This window comes from Haliotis asinina, chromosome 11 (genome assembly GCF_037392515.1).
Source record: "Haliotis asinina isolate JCU_RB_2024 chromosome 11, JCU_Hal_asi_v2, whole genome shotgun sequence".
Classification (NCBI taxonomy): Eukaryota; Metazoa; Mollusca; class Gastropoda; order Lepetellida; family Haliotidae; genus Haliotis; species Haliotis asinina.
This window is the reverse complement of record NC_090290.1, coordinates 4,270,992-4,292,197: the sequence shown is the minus strand read 5'-3', so window position 1 is coordinate 4,292,197 and position 21,206 is coordinate 4,270,992. Positions and strand designations below refer to the sequence as shown.

General features: G+C 40.0%; 1 protein-coding gene across 1 annotated transcript; it reads right to left on the bottom strand.

Moving 5' to 3' along the window:
* Window positions 1-20,863, bottom strand: LOC137256105 (sodium-dependent proline transporter-like). The gene is made up of 14 exons (XM_067793802.1): window positions 20,781-20,863; window positions 18,707-18,930; window positions 17,540-17,671; window positions 15,253-15,532; window positions 14,943-15,075; window positions 14,299-14,433; window positions 13,207-13,310; window positions 7,563-7,687; window positions 6,784-6,896; window positions 6,465-6,596; window positions 5,879-5,978; window positions 3,860-3,960; window positions 2,563-2,736; window positions 1-1,934 (listed from the first exon to the last, which is right to left on the bottom strand). Exons 2-14 carry the CDS (start codon window positions 18,918-18,920, stop codon window positions 1,878-1,880), a joined length of 1,800 nt encoding a protein of 599 aa, XP_067649903.1. The 5' UTR covers window positions 18,921-18,930; window positions 20,781-20,863; the 3' UTR covers window positions 1-1,877.
* Between the last annotated feature and the right edge of the window lie 343 nt (window positions 20,864-21,206).

Genomic DNA, 21,206 nt, shown 5'->3' with positions numbered 1-21,206 from the left:
CCCAGTCGATGTTTTTATTTCGATGAGACCACGTTCCAACTGTCACATGGATAATTATTTTGAACTACATTAAAACAGTGAGTGGCGGCGCCTTAAATGACCTAAGGCTGTGATAATATCACACTATTCCATAACAAGCGAATAAGTGTCACATACTTCCACGAGTGAGTGAGTGAGTCACATCGGCAGCATTTGAGCCATATCGTGACTATTAAAGCTTTGAAATAATAAAACATAAACGTCGATGATAAATTTATAGATATATAGATCGCTAACCATAGGGACAATCGATGTGAACTGGTTTCACTATATGCCCTGACAGGAATAAATAAACTTTATGCTGGGGTACACCCTCCTCTGAGGAAGCAGTCCATCTGTACTAGCTCGGTTGAATAGAATGGATCATAGCCCGTGTTAGGATGCTGTTATGGGACATTATCTTGTGCGTTCACAAAGAGCAGTGTGTACTCATGGTACTCACTGGATAGCCACAGAGCTTTTGTGGCTATCTAATCCTAACGAGGTACCCATTCACAGCTGGTGGACTGAGACACACAGATAGTCACAGTACCTTGTCCGAGGTCACTTCATGTTGCTGTAACTAAAGTACTGTAAGATATAGAAAAAGAACCTGTTTTAGGCTGTTACTCTGTACCCCTAAAATGTACACAATTGCCAACAGCACATGTCAGAATAACTCACTTCGGCCTAACTGGGCATTCAGTGTAACGCGTATGAGGATATCCAGAAAAGCATGTCTACTCGTAAAATCGGGCAAAACGTAGACAAAATATACTAGCTGCTGAAAACAATAGATTAGTCAGTAGATGGCAATTAGGTCGGTCAACCTGGTATGACTACGGACCTCCTTTGCAGAAAAGGCATTGCCACAGGTCGAAGAATCTGATCCCTGTAGCCCATACCAGCTAGGTTGCCCCGAACAATCACCAAAGGAGTTCTCTGACGCGCTGTTATTCACCCCAAAACGTCACAGAACTACCACCAAAGCGTTTCCTCTCCAAGACACGGGCCTGTGCATAAGGTTCTCCCACGCGTCTATAGGCACGTTGACGTCCATCACTATGAGAAATATTAAACCTGGACTCATATGTAAAAGCAACATTTTCTCCATCAAAATAAGGGATTTCGGCACCAGATTCGTCGAGCTTGTCGTATGGCGGGACGTCGTGGTCTGATCGTGTGATGACGTAAACGTTGTCGGGTAGAGGTCCGGGCAGTCATCACTGAGGTCTGGTGGGTGGATGTTCTGTCTTGGCGTTGTCACACGTGGACGTCCAGAACGTGGCCGATGACGATGACGTCATTTGTGTTCTGGCAGCGCCTCACCAGTGCAGAAAAGGTGTTTCGGTGTCAAGTGGAAATGTGCAGTCACATGCCGTTGAGAAATTACCCGACGGACCATTCCAATGGCCTCATGACGTTGTGCAGACGTTAGCCTTGGCATGCTATGCGTTTCAAAAGCCTTTTAATTTTTTGAACGATCGCAAGTGCAGGAGTCAAGCTTTCCAAAGTCATAGTGTTATGTGGTATTTATTTGCTCTGTTTCTCTTTCCCGGAATGCACGTGCAACAACGTATTGCATGTCTCAAGGACAAAACCACTGACGTCACGGATCGTGGCATGCATGTTGGATACGTATCTCTTATCTCGGCGTTTAAATCCTTCAGTGCCTAAACAGGTTTGATAAATTTAGATTTCACATCTTTCTATTCACAGTTTCTATATGTGCCTAGTATACAATACTGCTAGCTGTTACATGTGGAGCATCATTGTCACTGTACTGGTGCTGGAGATGGTTTGATGAGATCCCTGTAGAGAGTTTTAAAGTGTCCGTGCTTATTCTTCGCGCTGACTCCTCAGTTAGAGGTCGCGGGACGCCAGTCAGCATCAGGTCTCAAGGCGATTTGTATACTCTGTAGAAGGAAACAAATCAGCAATGGCTTCATCAACATCAGTGTCGTACTCATTGGAAGGAATATTGGCGCTGGAAGGAATATAGTACTACAGTACATACTGTCTCATTCTATATCAAGATAGACTGATTATCCGATATTCATTAACAACCCAGCTCCATTTATCTGTGCTGGGTCAACTGTGAAATATTTAGGCTGGATTTGAAAGTTGACTCAAGCATTCCTTCAGCAATATTCAAGCAATATAACGGTGGGATATACCACGTATGCGGTGAATGAATGAGTTACAAGATCAGGTCGCATCGACCATTTCTCAGACATATAGGGAACAACCGGAAACGGGCGTCAAACAATGCGGGGATTTGAAACCAGATCTTTGTTGTGACGAGTACTGAACAAGCATTAGGCTACCGACCGTCCCGTCCAAACACATCCTAACAGAGACAAAAACAAATTGATGGATCAGAACAGATCATATTTGTGCGTCGGTGGCTTATATGTTTCAACAAAGTCAGTCCAAAGACTTTATTATTCGTATGCCAAGGCCATTGTCATAACATCAGTCCATCATATCAGTCCATCATATCTGGAAAAAGTATGTAAGGGAAATATGGAGAAGCACACATACCTTCTTTAGGGAATTGGTCGCCATGTGCGTCCTGACAGTGATGACCATATAGACGGGTATCGGTAGAAGGGGCAGCACTGCTATGAACCAGCCGATTGTAGACGCGTAGCTGGGAAACTCGTACTTGCCATAGGTCGGTGGTTGGTAGCGGAGAAGTGTGAAGATGAAAGCAGTCTGAACGTAAAACATTCATATGAAATAGGAATGACACGGATAAGAACTTGTCTCTATATTATAGATATTCGATGAACGGGACAGATACTGCTGTTGGTGCGGGGTTAGGAATAGTGTTAACTGGGCATACACGCTGACCGGACAGCGGTGATATGACTTTGTCGACCACCTTTCGCAACTCATGCTGTTACTTTCATGTAATAAAGGTGTATGGCACTGAGATGACGTGGAGGATCATAGACAACATGCAATGTCTTCATACCTTGATAACAGTACTGTAAACAGCCAAAGTTTCGCGACCGTTTAATTCATGACTTCATGACGCGAAAATAAAAACACGCGATAATATACATATATCATTCACTTTATTCAGATAAGTCAACAACATAAAAACAATACAAGTGTAAACTGCTCATTCACGTGTCACCGTTGGGCTAATCTGAGTTAACACGTGTCACTAACTGATCCTCTTACTAACAGTTTTCACAAGAGATTAGCTTTTTGCCAACCCCTCAGAACAGTGTCTTTCTGTTTGGAGAGCTTGTCCAGACATTTCACTATCCACCGTTCATGTACAGGCTTCATAACACTGATTCGCAAGTCTATTGTTTCATTGATGTTTGCCTTGCAATTGAAGACTACCTTCTCTGCATACCACTGTGTAAATCTACGTTAGCAGTCACATCACGTGAGAAGAGATCATTTTGTTTTCATTGCTCTAACACCCGGTTAAAGAGAACTAGGTTTGATATCAATTATATTTGTTTTTAAATCACTACGCAAATGTGTTTATCTTATAACAACTCAATGATCACGCACCTGGGTTTTGTGTTAAAACATTCAGAGACGCCCTCTGTTACAAGATCACATGTTTGTCACGTGACCGGTCTTTTTCATGGCTGAATGAACGTTTTATCGATCAATATTCTGCTTGAAAGCCATAGTCACGTAAAGTACCCTTTAGACCTATATCTCAGGTATTTATACTGTATTGCATTTGTCAATATATTTGTCAACTAGCGCCTCGCGAAAATAAGAAGGCGCGAAAAGGTTTAGTGACCGTCACTCGCGAAAATTTAAACGCGCGGAAAAAAGACAGTTTACAGTATTTAACTGTACTTACCATTAGGATTGCCGGTGTTACGAATGCCCAAAGGATTTTTACAGGCATTGCCAGTTGCTTGCCAAACATCATCTGAGCGTCGCTACTGATCCTTCGTATACCTGGCACAAACGTACACTTACTTTGATGCATGGTGGCAGATAAGGACAATCGATTTGTAGCCTTAACATTAGGCCGCGAGAAAGCCAGAAAGGCTTTTCAAGCACCGTTTGGTGTTGCATGTGTTCGGTGTATATCGACGCACTCAGCAATACTTTAGCCTATTAGGGTGCAATATAAGTAATCTAACATGGGCCTGACGATCCAGTGATTGATATTATGAATGTCCAATACAATTTCAGTACACTGAACTCCACATTCACCAAGGGAACCACACAAACCACTATGTCGCCTCCCATGATCGACCTAGTCTACTTTGCACCCTAATGAAGGATACCCACTGGGCTTGTAATTCAAAATTGGAGAATTTTACCCAATAAAGGTCACAGACTCGATAAGACGTCATGAGGTCCCGCAGAACAGAAGTTGGAGAACTGGTGAGTGAGTGAGTTTAGTTTTACGCCGCACTCAGCAATATTCCAGTTATATGGCGGCGGTCTGTAAATAATCGAGTCTGGACCAGACAACCCAGTAATCAATAAAATGAGCATCGATCTGGAAACTGGTGACATGTGTCAACCAAGTCAGCGAGCCTGACCACCCGATCCCGTCAGTCGCCTCTTACGACGCATAGTCCCCTTTTATGGCAAGTATGGGTTGCTGAAGGCCTAATTTACCCCGGGACCTTCACGGAGAACTGGACAGGCAGTAGCCAGCACGTTAATTTTAGGAACCTACTTGGAAACTGATCCTTTTATAATACATCACTTTTCACAATATCTGAAAACACAGGTATTAATTTAAATTTCATAGTGTTATTAAAAGCACTAACATCCACATGTGACAGGTCCACCTTTACACTTTCAAAGAGCAATACTTGTAGGTAAATAAAAAAACACGAATAAACTTATGAAAAAGATCAACAAAAGTACTCATTTCCATACTTTTGAGCGATCATGTAATGCAATCTTCTCGATCACGCTAGTGCACGAGGTTTGATGCGGAAGTATATGCTTGAGTCCTTTTTTGTCTTAAGTCACACTCTAGCACAAACACATTCGATAACTTCCATATTTCACGTACATGTGACGACTTCTTCCTTATCGCGTTCAGAACAACATGAGTTTACGTAAACACGTTCGTCTAGAGCTGAAAGCTCGCGATCATTGCTGTAATATGAAAGCAAGTTATCGGGAAATGGGCGACCATAGATATCATCTAAAACCATTTTGTATGATTTATATATACAAGAAATAGGTAAAAGGATATTATGTCTTAAAGATGGACAAAAATGCCTCGGTTTATCTGGTTAATATTAATGTCTAAGCTTCCATTTTCAGTAGTATTAAACTTCATATTGCAGTTGTAGTGAAATGTTGCAAATAATATGATTTTAAAATATCGTATTTGCCAACACTAGGAAATCAAATGGTGAACGGTATGTAGCACGCTGATGTTTCCAGTAGGTTAGGTATCATCTGACATCTAGCTAGAGAGTCTGTGGTAAATCCGTGTCATGGCAGTAACTGCTTCTGTTGGACACGAGTTGAATTGAGTGAGCTGACACTTCATCGTCACATCGGCAATACTTTTCCCATATCATAAAAAAAATATACGTCAAGAGCGAATATGTCGAACGTATTCAAAAGGTATCAAATCCTGTCAAAGGACCGTATAACAACTAAATTACCACATTTTTAAAAAAAAAAACCATAGTTTGCTAGCATATGAATAGTAAACTGTTAATTACCAACATGATATAAAATGGGCCAAATAGATCGCCAGCAGCCGAAGGTAGATTACCATAATAAGGATCAAGGACACTCGTGTTTAAAGAGTTAGTGAAAGAAAAGTCAGACAACTTTATATACAGATATATGCTTCATACTTTGCATGCAAATGTTGCGTGGCCATACACACCATAGATCCATGCCAAGGCGACACACTCCAGTATACATATCACTATTGGTCCGAGGGAGACTACATACCAGTCTACCAGCTGAAACATGTACGGACCTCCCTGCAGAACAAAGCAAGTGTATAGTATTTTGTGAAGAGTATCAATGAAGGGCCACACTTGTCTTGATCCACTCACGTTATATCTCACAATAAATCAGGAGACAGAAGATCACTTTCCACCCAAGATTCCTAGACGAAAAACCTCTTTTGGAGGCTACTAGTACTGCCGCCGCTGCTGCTGCTCCTCCTGCTACTTAACCATGAAGATCAGGGCAAAATATGTTCCCCATGTTTTAACATAATAGGATACGTATAGCCATACTAGTATTTTATGTATTGTTAAAAGACATGGGCTGAGCATTCCATGTAACAAATGGTTACGGATATCGCAGACATTTGTGACATTTGTCAGTATTTAAACAAGCGCTGTATTCTCATGCAGCTGTGGATCCTGGAATTCATCATTGTTCGAACTGTATTTCGAACATGCTGTGAAAATCTGTGACTGTCATTTTGTGAGAGATCACATCTTAAGAAGAATGTGTACCTGTGTGCAGAATATAATTCCGAGAAGGAACGCTATGACACAGTATCCTCCAGTTACAAGGATCCTCCTCTTGCCCAGCTGTTGTGGATATTGGTCAACCAAAGCAGTAATAACGACTTCAACACCCATGAACTGAAAGAAATATCAGTCCAGTGTACCATCTTGCTGTTTTTAATAACATTTTTTTACATTACCAGTCTTAAAAGTTTTCTTATAGTTTTAGTGTTGGTTTGGAAAAGTAGCTTTGTAAGTCGGTTATTTTCGCCAGACCTTTAAATAATCAGCGTTAAACACTTTCATGAGTACATGCTCACAGTACCTGTGAATCCAGACCAACTGTCAGCAGCATCAGAAAGAACAGGAAGGACCACAGCTGAGGAAGAGGAAGTTGTGCCAGGGTTTCTGGGTAGGTTACAAATCCCAAACCTGGACCTTTAATGGAAAGTATCCATGTATGACCCCCTCGTGAAAATATCACACAAATCTCCATGACAGAATCCTAGTCAACTTTGAAAAAGTCCAGACGATTTCGACTGAATGTACGTTTCTTCAATACTAGTTTGTCTACTGTAGCTCACGTTGACCGTGAGTCCCACAGAGGAGACGTAAAACGGGCCTATCAACATGAATATTCATGTTTAACTTTACGCATATAATTAGTCAGTATCGGACACACATGGCACAACTGGATGCCGTTTGAAATTGTTTCCAAAAGTAGTTAAATAAATTTTGTCAATAGAGGACAAATATAGTCTTTGGTGCACGGAAAAATCGACAGGGAGATAATGTGTGATATAAGCGCCAAAACCCTTCGTTTACAAGAAGAAACTTCTGTAAGCAAAATAGATTATGCCATTCCGACTACATCATGACTATATGCTAACTAGATTAGTTTATCCTGCTCCCAACTGGGAGCATCCATCACAAACACATTTTTTATTTAAAAAAAAGGAAAAAAAACAGAAAAAAAACCCAAAAAACCAAACAACCCCCCCCCCCCCTAGAAACAAATAACACACATTATTTAAAAAACATCAGGCTAAGATCAGGTACATATCAATCCAAGTGCAACTTCTAACCACATTCCCTAATACTCACCACTTGAAACAACGGTTTCAATGGGAACACCCGATTTCCGTGACATGACCCCGAGTGTAGCAAACGTCACCAGGCCAGAGAAGATACTGGTTCCTTCCGAGACTATTGTCACGATGAGGCAATCTCTGTGAATATAGGCATATCTTCATACATATATATCTTGAAATGTTCAAGTGTATTATTTTATATCTACTTACAGTCTTGCGGATATTTTGGTCTATAAACAGGTTTTGTGTCTTATTTGTTCCGCACAGATGTTTGCATATTGTTACGGTTAAGAATTTACCGTGACAAACAGTGTAAGAAATCCCCTTGTGAACCAGCAAAACAAAACAAAGACAGGTTATAAACGTTCAAAATTCTGCATTGTTATGCAATGAGAGCAAGGTATACAAAGTCACAAGTCAATATAACAATACAGATTTCAGGTACAATTCAAGAAAGACAAAATCTAAGTCAATGGGTCGCAAAATACAATATAGCAAACTCACCAAAGTGTTGGTGTGAGAGAGAATCAACTATGGCAGAATGTCAACAGAGCGATCGGTGCGACAGCAGATAATGTAGGTCATTCGTTGACGGGTTTTGATGATCAAGCGTTGGCAGTGAATCCAGCAAATATGAATGAATGTGAGTGTCGCCCTCAACACGTCAACTAGCCTTTTTATATGTATACAGTCATTTCCCGAAAGTTCGGGCACAAACGAACATCGTCAACTCTGTCGAATGCCCTAGAATAAGTCTCCCGGAAGTAGACACATCAAAAACTAGGGGCAGATAAATTCCGGAAGACCAGCAGTTGACCAGCTACTGTGACCCACCATATTAAATATTCAAAACACTAAACATTGTGCCCAATAATAATTATTACTTAATTATTAATAACAAAAATATACAGAAAATACATACTCGTAACACTCTCCCCCTTGAGGAAAAGAAAGTTTCGCAGATACTTTCTGCTACAATCATAGCAATAATGACTTAATCACATGACATGTAATAATATTAGCAATATGAAAAACCTCCTGCAGAATTACTATGACAAAATGCAGATACATACATACGGCATCATCAAATCATCATATATTTATACCCTGGAAAGTGCATCAGCACGAACATTGTCTTTGCCTTTAATGTGTTTGATCTCAAGATTGAACCCTTGCAAGGTCAAACTCCACCTCATTAGTCTGTGATTCTTGTTCTTCCTTTTGTGAAGAAAAGTCAAGGGATTGTGATCAGTAAAAACTTCAATTGGCAAAGTGGTGGTACCAAAGTACACTTCAAAATGCTTTAAAGCTAACAAAAGACCTAAGGTCTCTTTCTCGATGGTAGAATAATTTCTTTGGTGCTTGTCAAATTTCTTTGAAAAATAACAAACTGGATGTTCAATCCCTGAATCATCCTCTTGAATCAGGACAGCACCTGCACCAACATCACTGGCGTCAATTTGCAGCTTAAATGCTTTCTCAAAATTTGGTGCCTACAATATTGGAGAATTCATGAGTATGGCTTTGATTTTTTGAAATGCAGTCTGACAACTGCCATCCCACTGAAATTTTACCTTTTCCCCCCAAAAGGTTAGTAAGTGGAAATACAACATCTGGGAAGTTTGACAATACTTTCTGTAATAGCCAGCCATACCCAAGAATCTCATGAGTTCTCTCTTAGATTGAGGTACTGCAAACTGTACGATTGCTTCAACTTTAGCATGAACTGGTTGTACCTGGCCGTGCCCTACAACATGCCCTGAAAATTCCACTTGTTCCTTCCCGAATTCACACTTGGCGAGATTCAAAGTTAACTACGCCTCAGACAGTCTTTCGAAGAAAGCAGGAGTCCTTTTCAGATGGTCATTCCACTCCTTGTCATAATCGATGACATCATCCATGTAAGCCTCGACACAATCAAGGCCTGATGTGACATTGTTGACGACTCTCTGGAACGTCAGACCAAACGGCATTACCTTGTATTGATACAGTCCATATGTTGTAGCGAATGCTGATATTTTCTTTGCACAGCCTATGAGTGGAATCTGCCAGAAGCCCTTTAGTAAATCAAACTTACTTATATATTTGGCTTGATCAATGCTATCGTCCACTCTCGGAATAGGATACGAGTCAGTTCGTGAGAGTGCATTGACAGCTTTCATATCAGCACAGCAGCGCCAACCACCTCCCCTCTTTGGCACAAGAACACATGGTGAACTCCAGGGACTGTCACTGGGTTCAGTAATGTCATTGTCCAGCATGTATTTCACCTCCTTCCGTAGAATTTCATGCTTCACTGGATTCATCCAATAAGGGTGTTGTTTTACAGGCACAGTATCACCTACATCTATATCATGACTAACAACATCAGTTTGACCAGGCACATCAGGAAATAAGTGAGAGAACTCATAAATCAAATCTGACATCTGAACTTTCTGCTCAGAGGATGAATGTGATAGTTTCTCATCAAGATGAGCTAACACATCGGAATTTCTCAAATTTGGTGAAACATTATCACTAAGATCATGAAACTAACACAATCATCAATGTTGTCAACATTTTCATAATTGTCTTTAGTACAATCAGAAACAGGGGAGAGTGTGGCAATACAATTGACATGTTTGGTTTCTAACCTGTCATGATATTTCTTAATCATGTTGACATGACAGAATCTCTTTTGTTTACGATGATCAGGTGTCAGGACGACATAGTCTGTGTCGCTAACCTTTTTGTCAACAACATATGGACCTCTCAGTGGCTGACCAGGTATGTGAAGCAAAACTAACACTTTCTCACCACAAGTGAAATTTCTCTCTTTTGACTTAGTCATAGTTTAGCTTCATTTTATCTTGTGTAACTTTCAAGTTTCTTCTGGCCAACTCACTCGCTTTTGATAGTCTGTCCCTAAATGTACACACATAGTCTAAGAGATTGATCTCAGGTCTGTCATTGAGCCATAGTTCTTTTAACTGTTTTAGTGGCCCACGCACAATGTGACCAAACACAAGCTCAAAGGGGCTAAACCCTAAACTTTCCTGAAATGACTCAATGACAGCAAACAACAACAAATGCACACCCTCATCCCAATCTTTCTCTGTCTCAAAACAATAAGTTTTGATCACATTCTTCAAAGTTTGATGAAACATTTCTAAAGCTCCCTGTGACTCTGGATGATAAGCACAAGACTTAACTTGCTTAATACCTAACTGGTAAATAGCTTGTTCAAACACCTTAGACTTAAAATGTGAGCCCTGATCTGACTGAACTACATCTGGCAAACCAACTAAAGTGAAAAACGTGATCAAAGCTTTGACAATCACAGGAGCAACAATGCTACGAAGAGGAATTGTTTCAGGAAATCTGGTAGAAGCACACATGATTGTGAGTAAATACTGATTACCAGACTTAGTCTTAGTTAGTGGACCAACACACTCAATAATAACTCTACTGAAAGCCGGTATAGGTTTCAAGGGAGCGGAGGGAATTTTCTGATTTGGTTTTCCAACAATTTGGCATGCATGCCAGATCTTACAAAATTCAGTCACATCATGTCTCAGACTGGGCCAAAAGAAATGTGCCAAAATTTTTTCACAAGTTTTGTTTACACCCAAATGACCTGCCATGGGACTTTCATGCGCCAATGAAAGTACAAATAATTTCAGTACCACAATTTGATGGTACAAGTTCCATTCATCCTTCGCAGGAACATCTGCCGACCTATATTTCCTCATCAGAACACCATCCTTGTAGTAATAACAAACTGGAACCTTGCTAACCTCCTCAAAAGAAACAGCCTCACTAGCCAGCTTCTGAACTTCAACATCCTCAGTCTGTGCACAAATAAGCTGCTCTCTGTAAAGAAAATGTTCACCACCTGACAAACTATCTGACCTATCAAGTACTCCTGAAGAGCTACTACTCTCTGAAGATAAGTCCTCTGTCTCTACCTCACACAAAGAATGATCCATTAAAGTACCTGACAAATCATAAATGGTATCATTCTGCAAAGAAGTCTTGGAAGAAATGTCTTTCGACATTGAACGAGTCACTGCACAAGAAGGAAAAATACCCGGAAATTCATCCTCCAACTTTTCATTACTAACTCTCCGGCAAAACAGTGACAATAGGATCAGCGCCAACTTTAACCCCTATAAGATCATTACCGATCAACAAATCGACACCCAGAACTGGGAGAGAGTCAAGAACACCAACTTTCACCTCCCCTGAAATCAGATCTGAGGTCACTTTCACAAAATGGACAGGAGCAGAAGAATTGCCACCTATACCCTGAAGCAAAACATCTGAGTTAGCTGAAGACGCATCAGCAAAAGGCAAAATATCCTTCAAAATCAGAGATTGAAGAGCGCCAGTATCCCTCAAAATAATAACGGGCCGTGGGGTAGAATTATCTCCCATAAGTGACACAGAACCCTTATACACAAAGGGCAAAAACTCCTTCCGAACTACAGAATCTGGAGACTTACTGTCACAGACAAAACTCTCCTCAGAACCACCTGGAAAGAAAGGATTAGGTGCGATGGACACAAAAGCATTTGGGGAACCTGTAGCCTGATTATTAAACTGGAGTTTGTAACATGCAGACACCAAATGACCTGGCTTCTTACAATACGCACAAACAGGATCAGAACCACTGGTCTTAGGCTTAGACTGAAAAGTATGTGACTGCGTGCCATTACAATTTGTACCTGTTCTAACACCACTGTAACCTGCATGTCATGAAGTCTTGTTCGGGGTAAAGCCCTTTTGGCCAATAAACTTTGTATTATCCAGAGACCTAAAAGAACTCTTGTGAGTCAAACAATAATCATCTGCCAACATTGAAGCCTTATGTAAGTCATCAACCTTTTGTTCATCCAAATAAGTCTTAAGGTCAGCATGAACACTCTGCTTGAAATCTTCCATCAACACTAACTGTCTCAAACAAAATCTGTGACTTCCTTAGACCCACACCACCTATCAAACAATGTTTTTTTTTCTCTCGCAAACTCTACAAAAGTCTCATTGTCCCTTTTGTGAGCATTTCTGAATTTCTGGCGATAAGCCTCAGGCACTAACTCATAAGCTTTCAAAAGTGTACTCTTGACAAGATCATAGTCTGAGCTTTATTGTACTGACAAGGCTGACTAAGCATCCTGAGCTTTACCCTTCAAAACAGTTTGCAATAGCATAGTCCATGACTCCCTAGGCCACTTGAGATTTTCAGCAACCTTCTCAAAATGTAGAAAATATTTGCCTACTTCTTTCTCATTAAAAGGGGGTACAAGCCTAGCATGCCTTGCAATGTCAAAAGTGGAAGAATCCAGCAAACCAGAATGCTAAAAGTGTTGACCAGCGATTAAAACGAAATGTGACCCATCATATTAAATATTCAAAACACTAAACATTGTGACCCAATAATAATTATTACTTAATTAATAACAAAAATATACAGAAAATACACACTCGTAACAATATGGAAACTTTAATCAGTCAGTCGTGTGATACTTCTTTCTTAGTTCATGGAGAGAGTCTTATCTTTGTTAAGGTTTTGAAAAGTAGTATTTAAAACTCTGACTAGTGTCATTTGTGTTATGTTGTCTTATCCTTATGCCACATCGACTTTGTTGTGCACTTGCAAAAGTTTGATTGATGCTCACCTGAGACATGGTTCATGGAAGGTTTTGTAGCTCGCCGCTGTGCCGATCATCCCAAAGCCAGGACCCAACGAATAGAATACTTGTAGACATGCTTCCAGCCAAACCTGTATCAATAAAATTTTGCTAAACATTATTCTGCAAAAGATGTATGTCCGCCTATCTACTATTACATTGGGCTGGTAAGTGATGTGGATATATATCTACAGGTGACGTAAAAAATGTGGGATAGTGTGTTTGACCTTCTTTCACAAAGCATTAAAGTAACCTTAGTGCAATCTTAAAGAATGGGAATGAATGTAAACGTTTGTAAAGGTTGCATCAAGGAGCCTCTGGACATCCATATAAACATAACATGATGATCAACAAAATGAGAGTTCATATCAGTGAAGACTGTGATGGTAGAATTCACCTCACAGAAACAGTAATCCATCTTACAACTTGGTCTGACGTACAATAGTAATAACGGAAAATGTTGATCTTGGGAGATCAGAGGCAAGTGCTAACTCACCTTGTTTATCTAAGAACGAAACATGTTAGAAAACTCCATGTAAACTAGCTGTAGCACCTTCCATATCATCATATACTGTTTGCAGAGTGATTGGAGATGCCTGTAGGCTTGTAGCACAAGTCTCATCGTGTCACATCACTATCGCTCGTTGAATAGCACATGCACATTGTATTACACTCGTAGAATCGATGCACAATATATGAAACTGCCACTTAATACATGCATTCAAACTACTGGTAACACCTTCTTGTGCTTTCAGTCCAGGTTTTAATATGTCATTTTATGGAGATGTGTTGAAAAAAGCAGATGTGCTCATGAATATATATTAATAGATGGTGATCCTCCATTTTGTATCTCATGTGATGAATAATTACAGCGAGATTAATCTTTCAGTGACGATATGACTGAAATACTGCCAGTGTGACGATTTAACTCAGTCACTTCATTTCTTGCAAATGTCGAAAAGAAGAATATTCAGATAACAAGTTCAAATAGTCGTAATCACTTTTTAAATGTGTCGGTTCTGGAAGACCTCTCTTAAGTTCTATAATTTATTGCACTTCATGAAATACCTCTTAACACACCTGTATATCAAGCAGTTTACTGAAGTCAGGCACAATGTAGAAGTGTAAACCATCTATTGCCCCTGGTTGCATGAGTGTTGGGATGAAGATGGAGACAAGGAGGATGTACGGAAGAAGTGCGGTAACATACACAGCCTGTAGTCAGGAAAATGACAAGGTTAAATGTAATGACGACCTAGCAAAGTAGAATAAGGTGTCTAATACGCTGTATCAAATAATACAAATATTTAGACTCTGTTGTGATTTAAGTAGCAACATCATTTCCAGGATAAAGAATATGCTAACATCAGTTTCCCGTTATCTTTAGCAATCACGAGAGCTTAACTTAGCCTTTCTGGTGCTCTTTGAAAGTTCCGTTGCTAAACCATGCTCTCTGGTTTACTTTACAAAATGGTAGAATATTGTTCATCACAAACTGAAAGGTGATTACAGAGTATTTAAAGGGATTACAAGATTGTGCTTAGATGTATACATTATATAATTACAGTTGTGCTAAAAACGTTGTGCTAATGACTAGTGACTAACAAATATAAGAGTTAAATAAGTATTCCTCGCTATTTGGAATTAGCACGATTGCAGGTGCACACCACGAGTGAAAACTAACTTAGCTATTCTTCTTAGCAGTACATGTTTTCGTTAATTACCTTACCAGCAGACCTGATTCCACGAAGTAGACACAGAAATATTAATACATATGAACCAAACAGACATCCGACTGTGTGCCACTGTACAGATCCCACATCTTCCAAACCAGTAGAGACACGCAGTACATTGTACCTGAAAGTTAAATAATGAGTAGGTGAGATGTAGTCTCAAACCCCTGGCACATGTCAGGTAACATAGGACAGGTATTGAGAATTGTTAGTGTTATGTTAAGTTCTGAAACCCTTGCGGTTCTCCAAATGATAGGTGAATGGATATTCCTCTTCAAGTGAGACGAGTGTCCAATCTTACTGCCAAAATTCTTCAGCTGCTGTGTGAGCCAGGGTCACGTTTTCCCACAGTTTGGCTGTAGTGGCTATGTTTGATGTATTCCCTGCCAATGTAGTCACGTTACTGCCATAGACTGTATTCACGTCCTCCACACACAGGTCTGTGTTCCAACTGTTGCCACAAGTTGTCCAGGGCAGGACGCTGGAGCAGGACTTCACCATGTAGTAGATGGGCCAGGCCAGATACAGGGTGTAATAGGGCATGTAAGAACATGCAACTATGACGGCACCAACCCCAATCCCTGATTGATAAAAAATAGCACATTATTGAGTGCCCATGTCTTATTATGTTTACGACACGAGTGCCTAAATGTTGGTATTTCCCCAGCGAGAGCAAGAGATATACCGGTATTAAGGCATGAATATAAAATTCTATTTATTACAGAAGTCTTCAAATAGGAATACTCAAATATACTTTCAACCATTCGCTGGTTACCCACTGTCGCCGCATGAAGAACGCAGCGTAGCAGAATAAACGTGACGTCATGGCATAGGACCATGCATCATATCAACCCCGCTATTTTCGCCCTCGTAAAAAATAAATACTTCTATTCCTGGATCACATGAACTGATAGTAAAGCATGTCAGTTGTATTTCAGTTGAAAGCGAGTGAGTTAAACTTTCTTTTCACATCGGCAATACTTCAGCCATGCCGTGACTAATTCAAGTTATAGATTTACAATAATCAAAAATATATTAAACAGGTCAGTCAGCGGAGAACAGTAAAAAACTAGATAATCACAGATATTACTTTAAAACGAGTAATTTAATCTAAAATCACAGTCAACAGCCTACACAGTCAAAAGTAGCAGGAACCTTATGATTGTACGGCTCCTTGCCATCTCTAGTAGGGCTTGTTCCGTACACGTATGCCGCCTCTCGCATTGACAATAAGGACATATTGCCTCACTGACTGGCACTCCTTAAGGCAGCATTGCCAACAGTGTAGTTCTTCAACATTCTGGGGATGATGTCTCAAGACATGAAGACTTCTTCAAAGTCTGAGAGCATCCCGCACGTTTTCAATGGACTGAGGTCAGATAATCTTGATGACCACACCATGACATGAATACCCGGCTTTTGCAGGACACCTAGCTGTATACACGTGTAAGGGTGCCCAGCACAGACGCTCATTGCGGTTTAACTGAGACAGAATCGTCCAAACATGAAGACACCGAGCACAAGGATGGGCGTTTCTCATGGTCAGGGCGACCCCTAAAATAATTTTGAATAATTTGAAACTTTGGCGGTTTCGCATGGTCACGGAGTCCCCTAAACCGTGTGTTACTGGTTGACATTGCGGGAGTAAAACGATTACCTTAAACAGTGTGTCAGTAGTTGACATTGTGGAAGTAAAACGATTACGCAAATGAGTAGCCAAATTTGATTGCTTGAATGCGACGCCCTTAACTCGCGGGAAACCACCCGTTTGATGCACAAGTGACCTCAGGTTGTGAATCTCCTACAGATCATGTAACATGTAGCATCCACAGTAGAGTGGTAACATTCTAACTGTACTTTCATATTCAACATTTGTAACGTGTATCATGAGAACTATTTACCTATTGAGGATTATTAACACTTGGTTGTAGTTTCAAACTGTACCTGTGATAGTCTAGTTATCGACACTGTTCACTGAGGACAAGCATCTTTGTCAAACTACATTTAGCATTTATATTAAAATTTCGTCACATGGCTGAAATGTTGATGATGTGGCGTTAAATTTCATCGCAATTCCCCAGCCACCCTTAGTTATCTGTAAAGTCTTTTGCATTAATATAGACCCATTTTACGGAAATAGGAAGATTGGAAGACAGAGATGCAGGTGGGTGTCTGCATAGTGGGATGGGATGACTCTGGGATGATGGTAGGTAAAAATGAATGAGTGTGTGAGTTAAAACAGAACGTCACATCGGCAATATTTCAGCCGTACCCTAACGAGAACAAATTTGACGATTATGAAACATATTATAAAACCTCTAAATACATAACATAAAATTAGGCTACATCACCAAAAACTAAAGGCAGATCATCACACTAGGGGTCAGGTGAATAGGAAAATCAGATCAAATTGAGATTTGTTAATGCTCCAGGTACAAATAATTCTGAAAATTACCAAAAGCATTTTTAAACTGTTCACGGTGGCATAGGAATGAGAAAAACAGAAATGTATTCTCTTGATTATTACTACGTTCAGTGTTCTAAATGGTCCGTAAGAAATACAAACTACTATTTATTTCTTCACTGACCTTTGAATAAAGGACAAAAGCTCCAAACTTGCTTGGCACCCTTTCCAGAGAATTGAGAGAGTATCGACTCTAAGAAGAACGCTGGAAACCCGGTAATGAGCAGTAGCAAGATGAACGGGATCAGGAACGCCCCTGGAGGAAATATGTACATGAATACATCGACAGGGAAAGAAGTGATTTAAGGTATATGTTTCTGATTGGCTGTAAAAGTATGTTACATGTCACTCTGCTTTCAGGCCTGCCCCAAAAGATCATTCTTGGTAGCGCCCCAACTGATCCTGGGCCTAAGGCGAGACGTAGGATGTCTTGAGCTCTATTACTCCACCACACTTCACATACCGTACAAGGTCTCCGAAGATCTTAATGAAACGCAGGCATAGGTGATATTGCAATGGAGCATGGAAACATATTTGACAGGTTAAGGGAATATTGGTGGGATCCAGTGTGAACTAAACAGCCTCTAATTATAAAGATGAATAAATAAGTGTAGTCCCATAAAAACACACGCTAGGAATAGTAAATATACAGTAGAATTGAACTGATATTCTCGGATATTTTATTCCTTGTTATTTGATGGATTCAGTATGGAAATAAGGGTGGGGTGAAATTGTGTCCAAGAGCGCAGCACCTTGTTGTTGACACCTGTTTGTGCATAAGCCTGCAAGCAGCAGTGCCAACAGTTCAGAGCAATCAGAGCAAACACACTGAGGTACCACAATGCTGCATGTACGTACACAGAAACACTTACACGTAGTACACAGATTCCCATCCTAACAGTCCTTGTGTTGTCCCTAAATTCTGGTGATCAACACTTTCATTGAATTCACGTTCATTGGAACAACTACATGGAAATGTCTACCCTGATTTTAAAGTCTCAAGATCCAACACTGACGTTAATGCAGACACGGAAAATATATCGAAAACCGCCTCCTAATCATGAAGCCCCGATTTCCACAGACACGTGTAATGTATGTCTACAGACACACCCACATTTCTCAGCTGAACATCAGATACGCACATGTATAGGATTCATTCTTGGAATACAGGACCAAGGCTGACGTTGGCCTGGCAGCGGTTATATACATATTATAAGGCACGTATGGCACGAATGTTAAAACATCCAATACCGAAACCAACATTTACTACAAAGTAACAGATGTTGCTTGCCTCTACCGTTCCTGTTGCAGATATAGGGGAACCGTAACAGGTTTCCGAGTGAAATACTGTAGCCAACCATTGTCAGCATGTAATCCAGATGCCTGCTCCATGTTTCCCTCCGTCGTGGGGGTTCACTTCTATCTCGTCTTTGACAGCGGAACTCTGTCATGGGAATGGCTTCATCATTCGTCTCGCTGCTTTCTTTGCTTGCCATGGTTAACATAGGTTTATACCTGAAACGAAACGTGACATGTATAAATATGACATGTAAATGTATAAAGAGATTTCAGTCCAAACTCTCACATATCACGAAGACAATCTGAATACCACTATCACCTCTTTAATGGTACTTGCCTCTGGAACTGTGTTCTTAGCTGGTCAACTATCAGCGCTTTCTTAAAGAACCATCACATTAAGCGATCTTCCTTTTTGGTGTTTTCCACTTTAATTTCTACGGGAATATGTTTTGTGTCTTATAACATTTCGTTGTTTCTTCCAGGTGGTGCTTTTGATGACCAGTTATGTAAACGTGATTGTGAATGTGTCGTCATGAATTAAAGGCCTGTGTGACTGGACGAATCGGCAATATTACAGCCACACAGCAATGAAAACAGGTAATTAATGTAAATAGCTGTCGACAAAGGGCAGTAAAACCAACTAGTCTACAGTCACAGTATTAAAACTAGTAATGAAATCTAAAATATCTTAACAATAAAAGACGATACAATGTAAAAGCAGGCCATAGATTGCTAAAGGTAGATCACCATACCATGGACCATAGGAACCTACAGTACCTTTGCTACATTCATGGATCCAAATTGGTTTTGCACCATCCCTTCAGCCGTTGGCGAATGCAAGAATTATTTGGTCAAATTTTATAAGAACAAACATACGATGGGAAGATTTAAATTTAATTTGAATGTTTTGTGCCTTACGTACCATGTCAGGAGGACAAGAATTTTACAATACTTTGACCCACATTAGGGGTAGAGCCTCTAGCAGTCCAAGTTTCTAGTAAGAAAATATATCAATCCAAATTTATCAAGCAGTTCAAGTTCTTTTAAATACTCAAGAATTAAATGATAATTAACATGGTTAAAAGATTTTAAAAGTTTTAACTCAAATATTTTTATCCCTTGTGATGGAAAAATCAACACACGCAAGCAGCCCACGCTTACCGTGAATTTCTCTTCACAAGGGACACAACACGGGGGATTCTCACCTTTCAGTATATATTCGTGCGTATATCTTGTGTAGCCAATGTGACATCGTCACCTAATGACCTCTTCAAATGTGGACTGACAGTCCAAGTAGGTGTAGTCAATACAGGGTTATTGTGTGACCGCAGGACTGTTGTTAGACTCCCTGGGGCGTGACATGAATATTATTTTTCTGATGGCTGTAGAACGTTGTTTCAATCGATAATGACATCAAGAAAAGCCCAATTGCAGATGTTCTTAGTGTCTGAGTCTCTTCTCACTGGTGATCATTTTCAGTTGAAAAGGTATTGTTTGTTTCTTTCCAAATTACATATATAGAGAGAAATAGAGAGAGTGGGCGTTAGTCTACCACAACTAATTTGTGATAAGGTAGCAATCATTGCCCTTACTCTGCTTGCTCTGAGTGAAAAAAAGGTTATTTCATACAATTAAAACGGAAACCAAAAACAGTAGGGATCTGTAAGTTACTTGCAACTGACTGAATTGATATTCTATTGAATATATATTGGAAACAGTAATTGAATGACGCATTGAGTAGAATGAACAAATTATAAGGACTATTAGCGGATGTACCATCGGAGGGGTTTGAAATGTAAATTGAATGTCCAGCGACCGTATTATTCAGGGAATGTTTAACATTGTTGGGGTTCTAGTCTGTTATAGTGTGTTGGCCTGGTTTGCTGATAATCGTCCTTATTAACTGAAAACATCTATGGTCCTTTGTAAGGTGATCTACCTTGAGTTGCTGTAGTGTTAGTTAACTCTCTCTCTCTCTTTCTCTCTCTCTGTCTCTTTCTCTCTCTCTCTCTATGATACTTTGTTACCATTGTGGAAGTTAAAACGAAAAGGAATAGCATACTCACAGTTTCCTCCAACTGAACAAATTCCTATACAATTAGAGACAGGTAGTCGTCATGTTGCTCCTTTGCGTGGTAATACACAGACTGCATACTGCTTTTACATGTGTTAATATTACAACAAGCTTTTGATTTTATTAACTGTCGTAAAAAGTTACGCGCATATAGATCTAGCTTAATGTGCAGTCTTTGTGAACAAGACCATCTATTATTCCTAAGCATGTATCAGGGTGATGTAGTTTTTCTAGCAGAATATAGAATTATGCAGCATTTCAGAACATATATGCATGTTCATGTTAGGAGTGTGGCAAGATGTTGCATTTGCAGATTATGTCCGAATCGGCAGTATTTCAGACATATCGTGTCCATTGTCCCAAGTATGGGGATCTATCTTCAGTTGCTGGTGACTTTTAGTTCATTTTGACATGTCAT

Excerpts from the sequence above, each read along its gene's own strand:
- LOC137256105 (XM_067793802.1), bottom strand. The coding sequence starts at position 18,920 with ATGTTAACCATGGCAAGCAAAGAAAGCAGCGAGACGAATGATGAAGCC. Across the intron at positions 7,688-13,206 it reads TTCCATGAACCATGTCTCAG|AGATTGCCTCATCGTGACAA; the intron begins GTGAGCATCAAT and ends CTATATTCACAG. Across the intron at positions 6,897-7,562 it reads TGAAACCGTTGTTTCAAGTG|GTCCAGGTTTGGGATTTGTA; the intron begins GTGAGTATTAGG and ends TTTCCATTAAAG.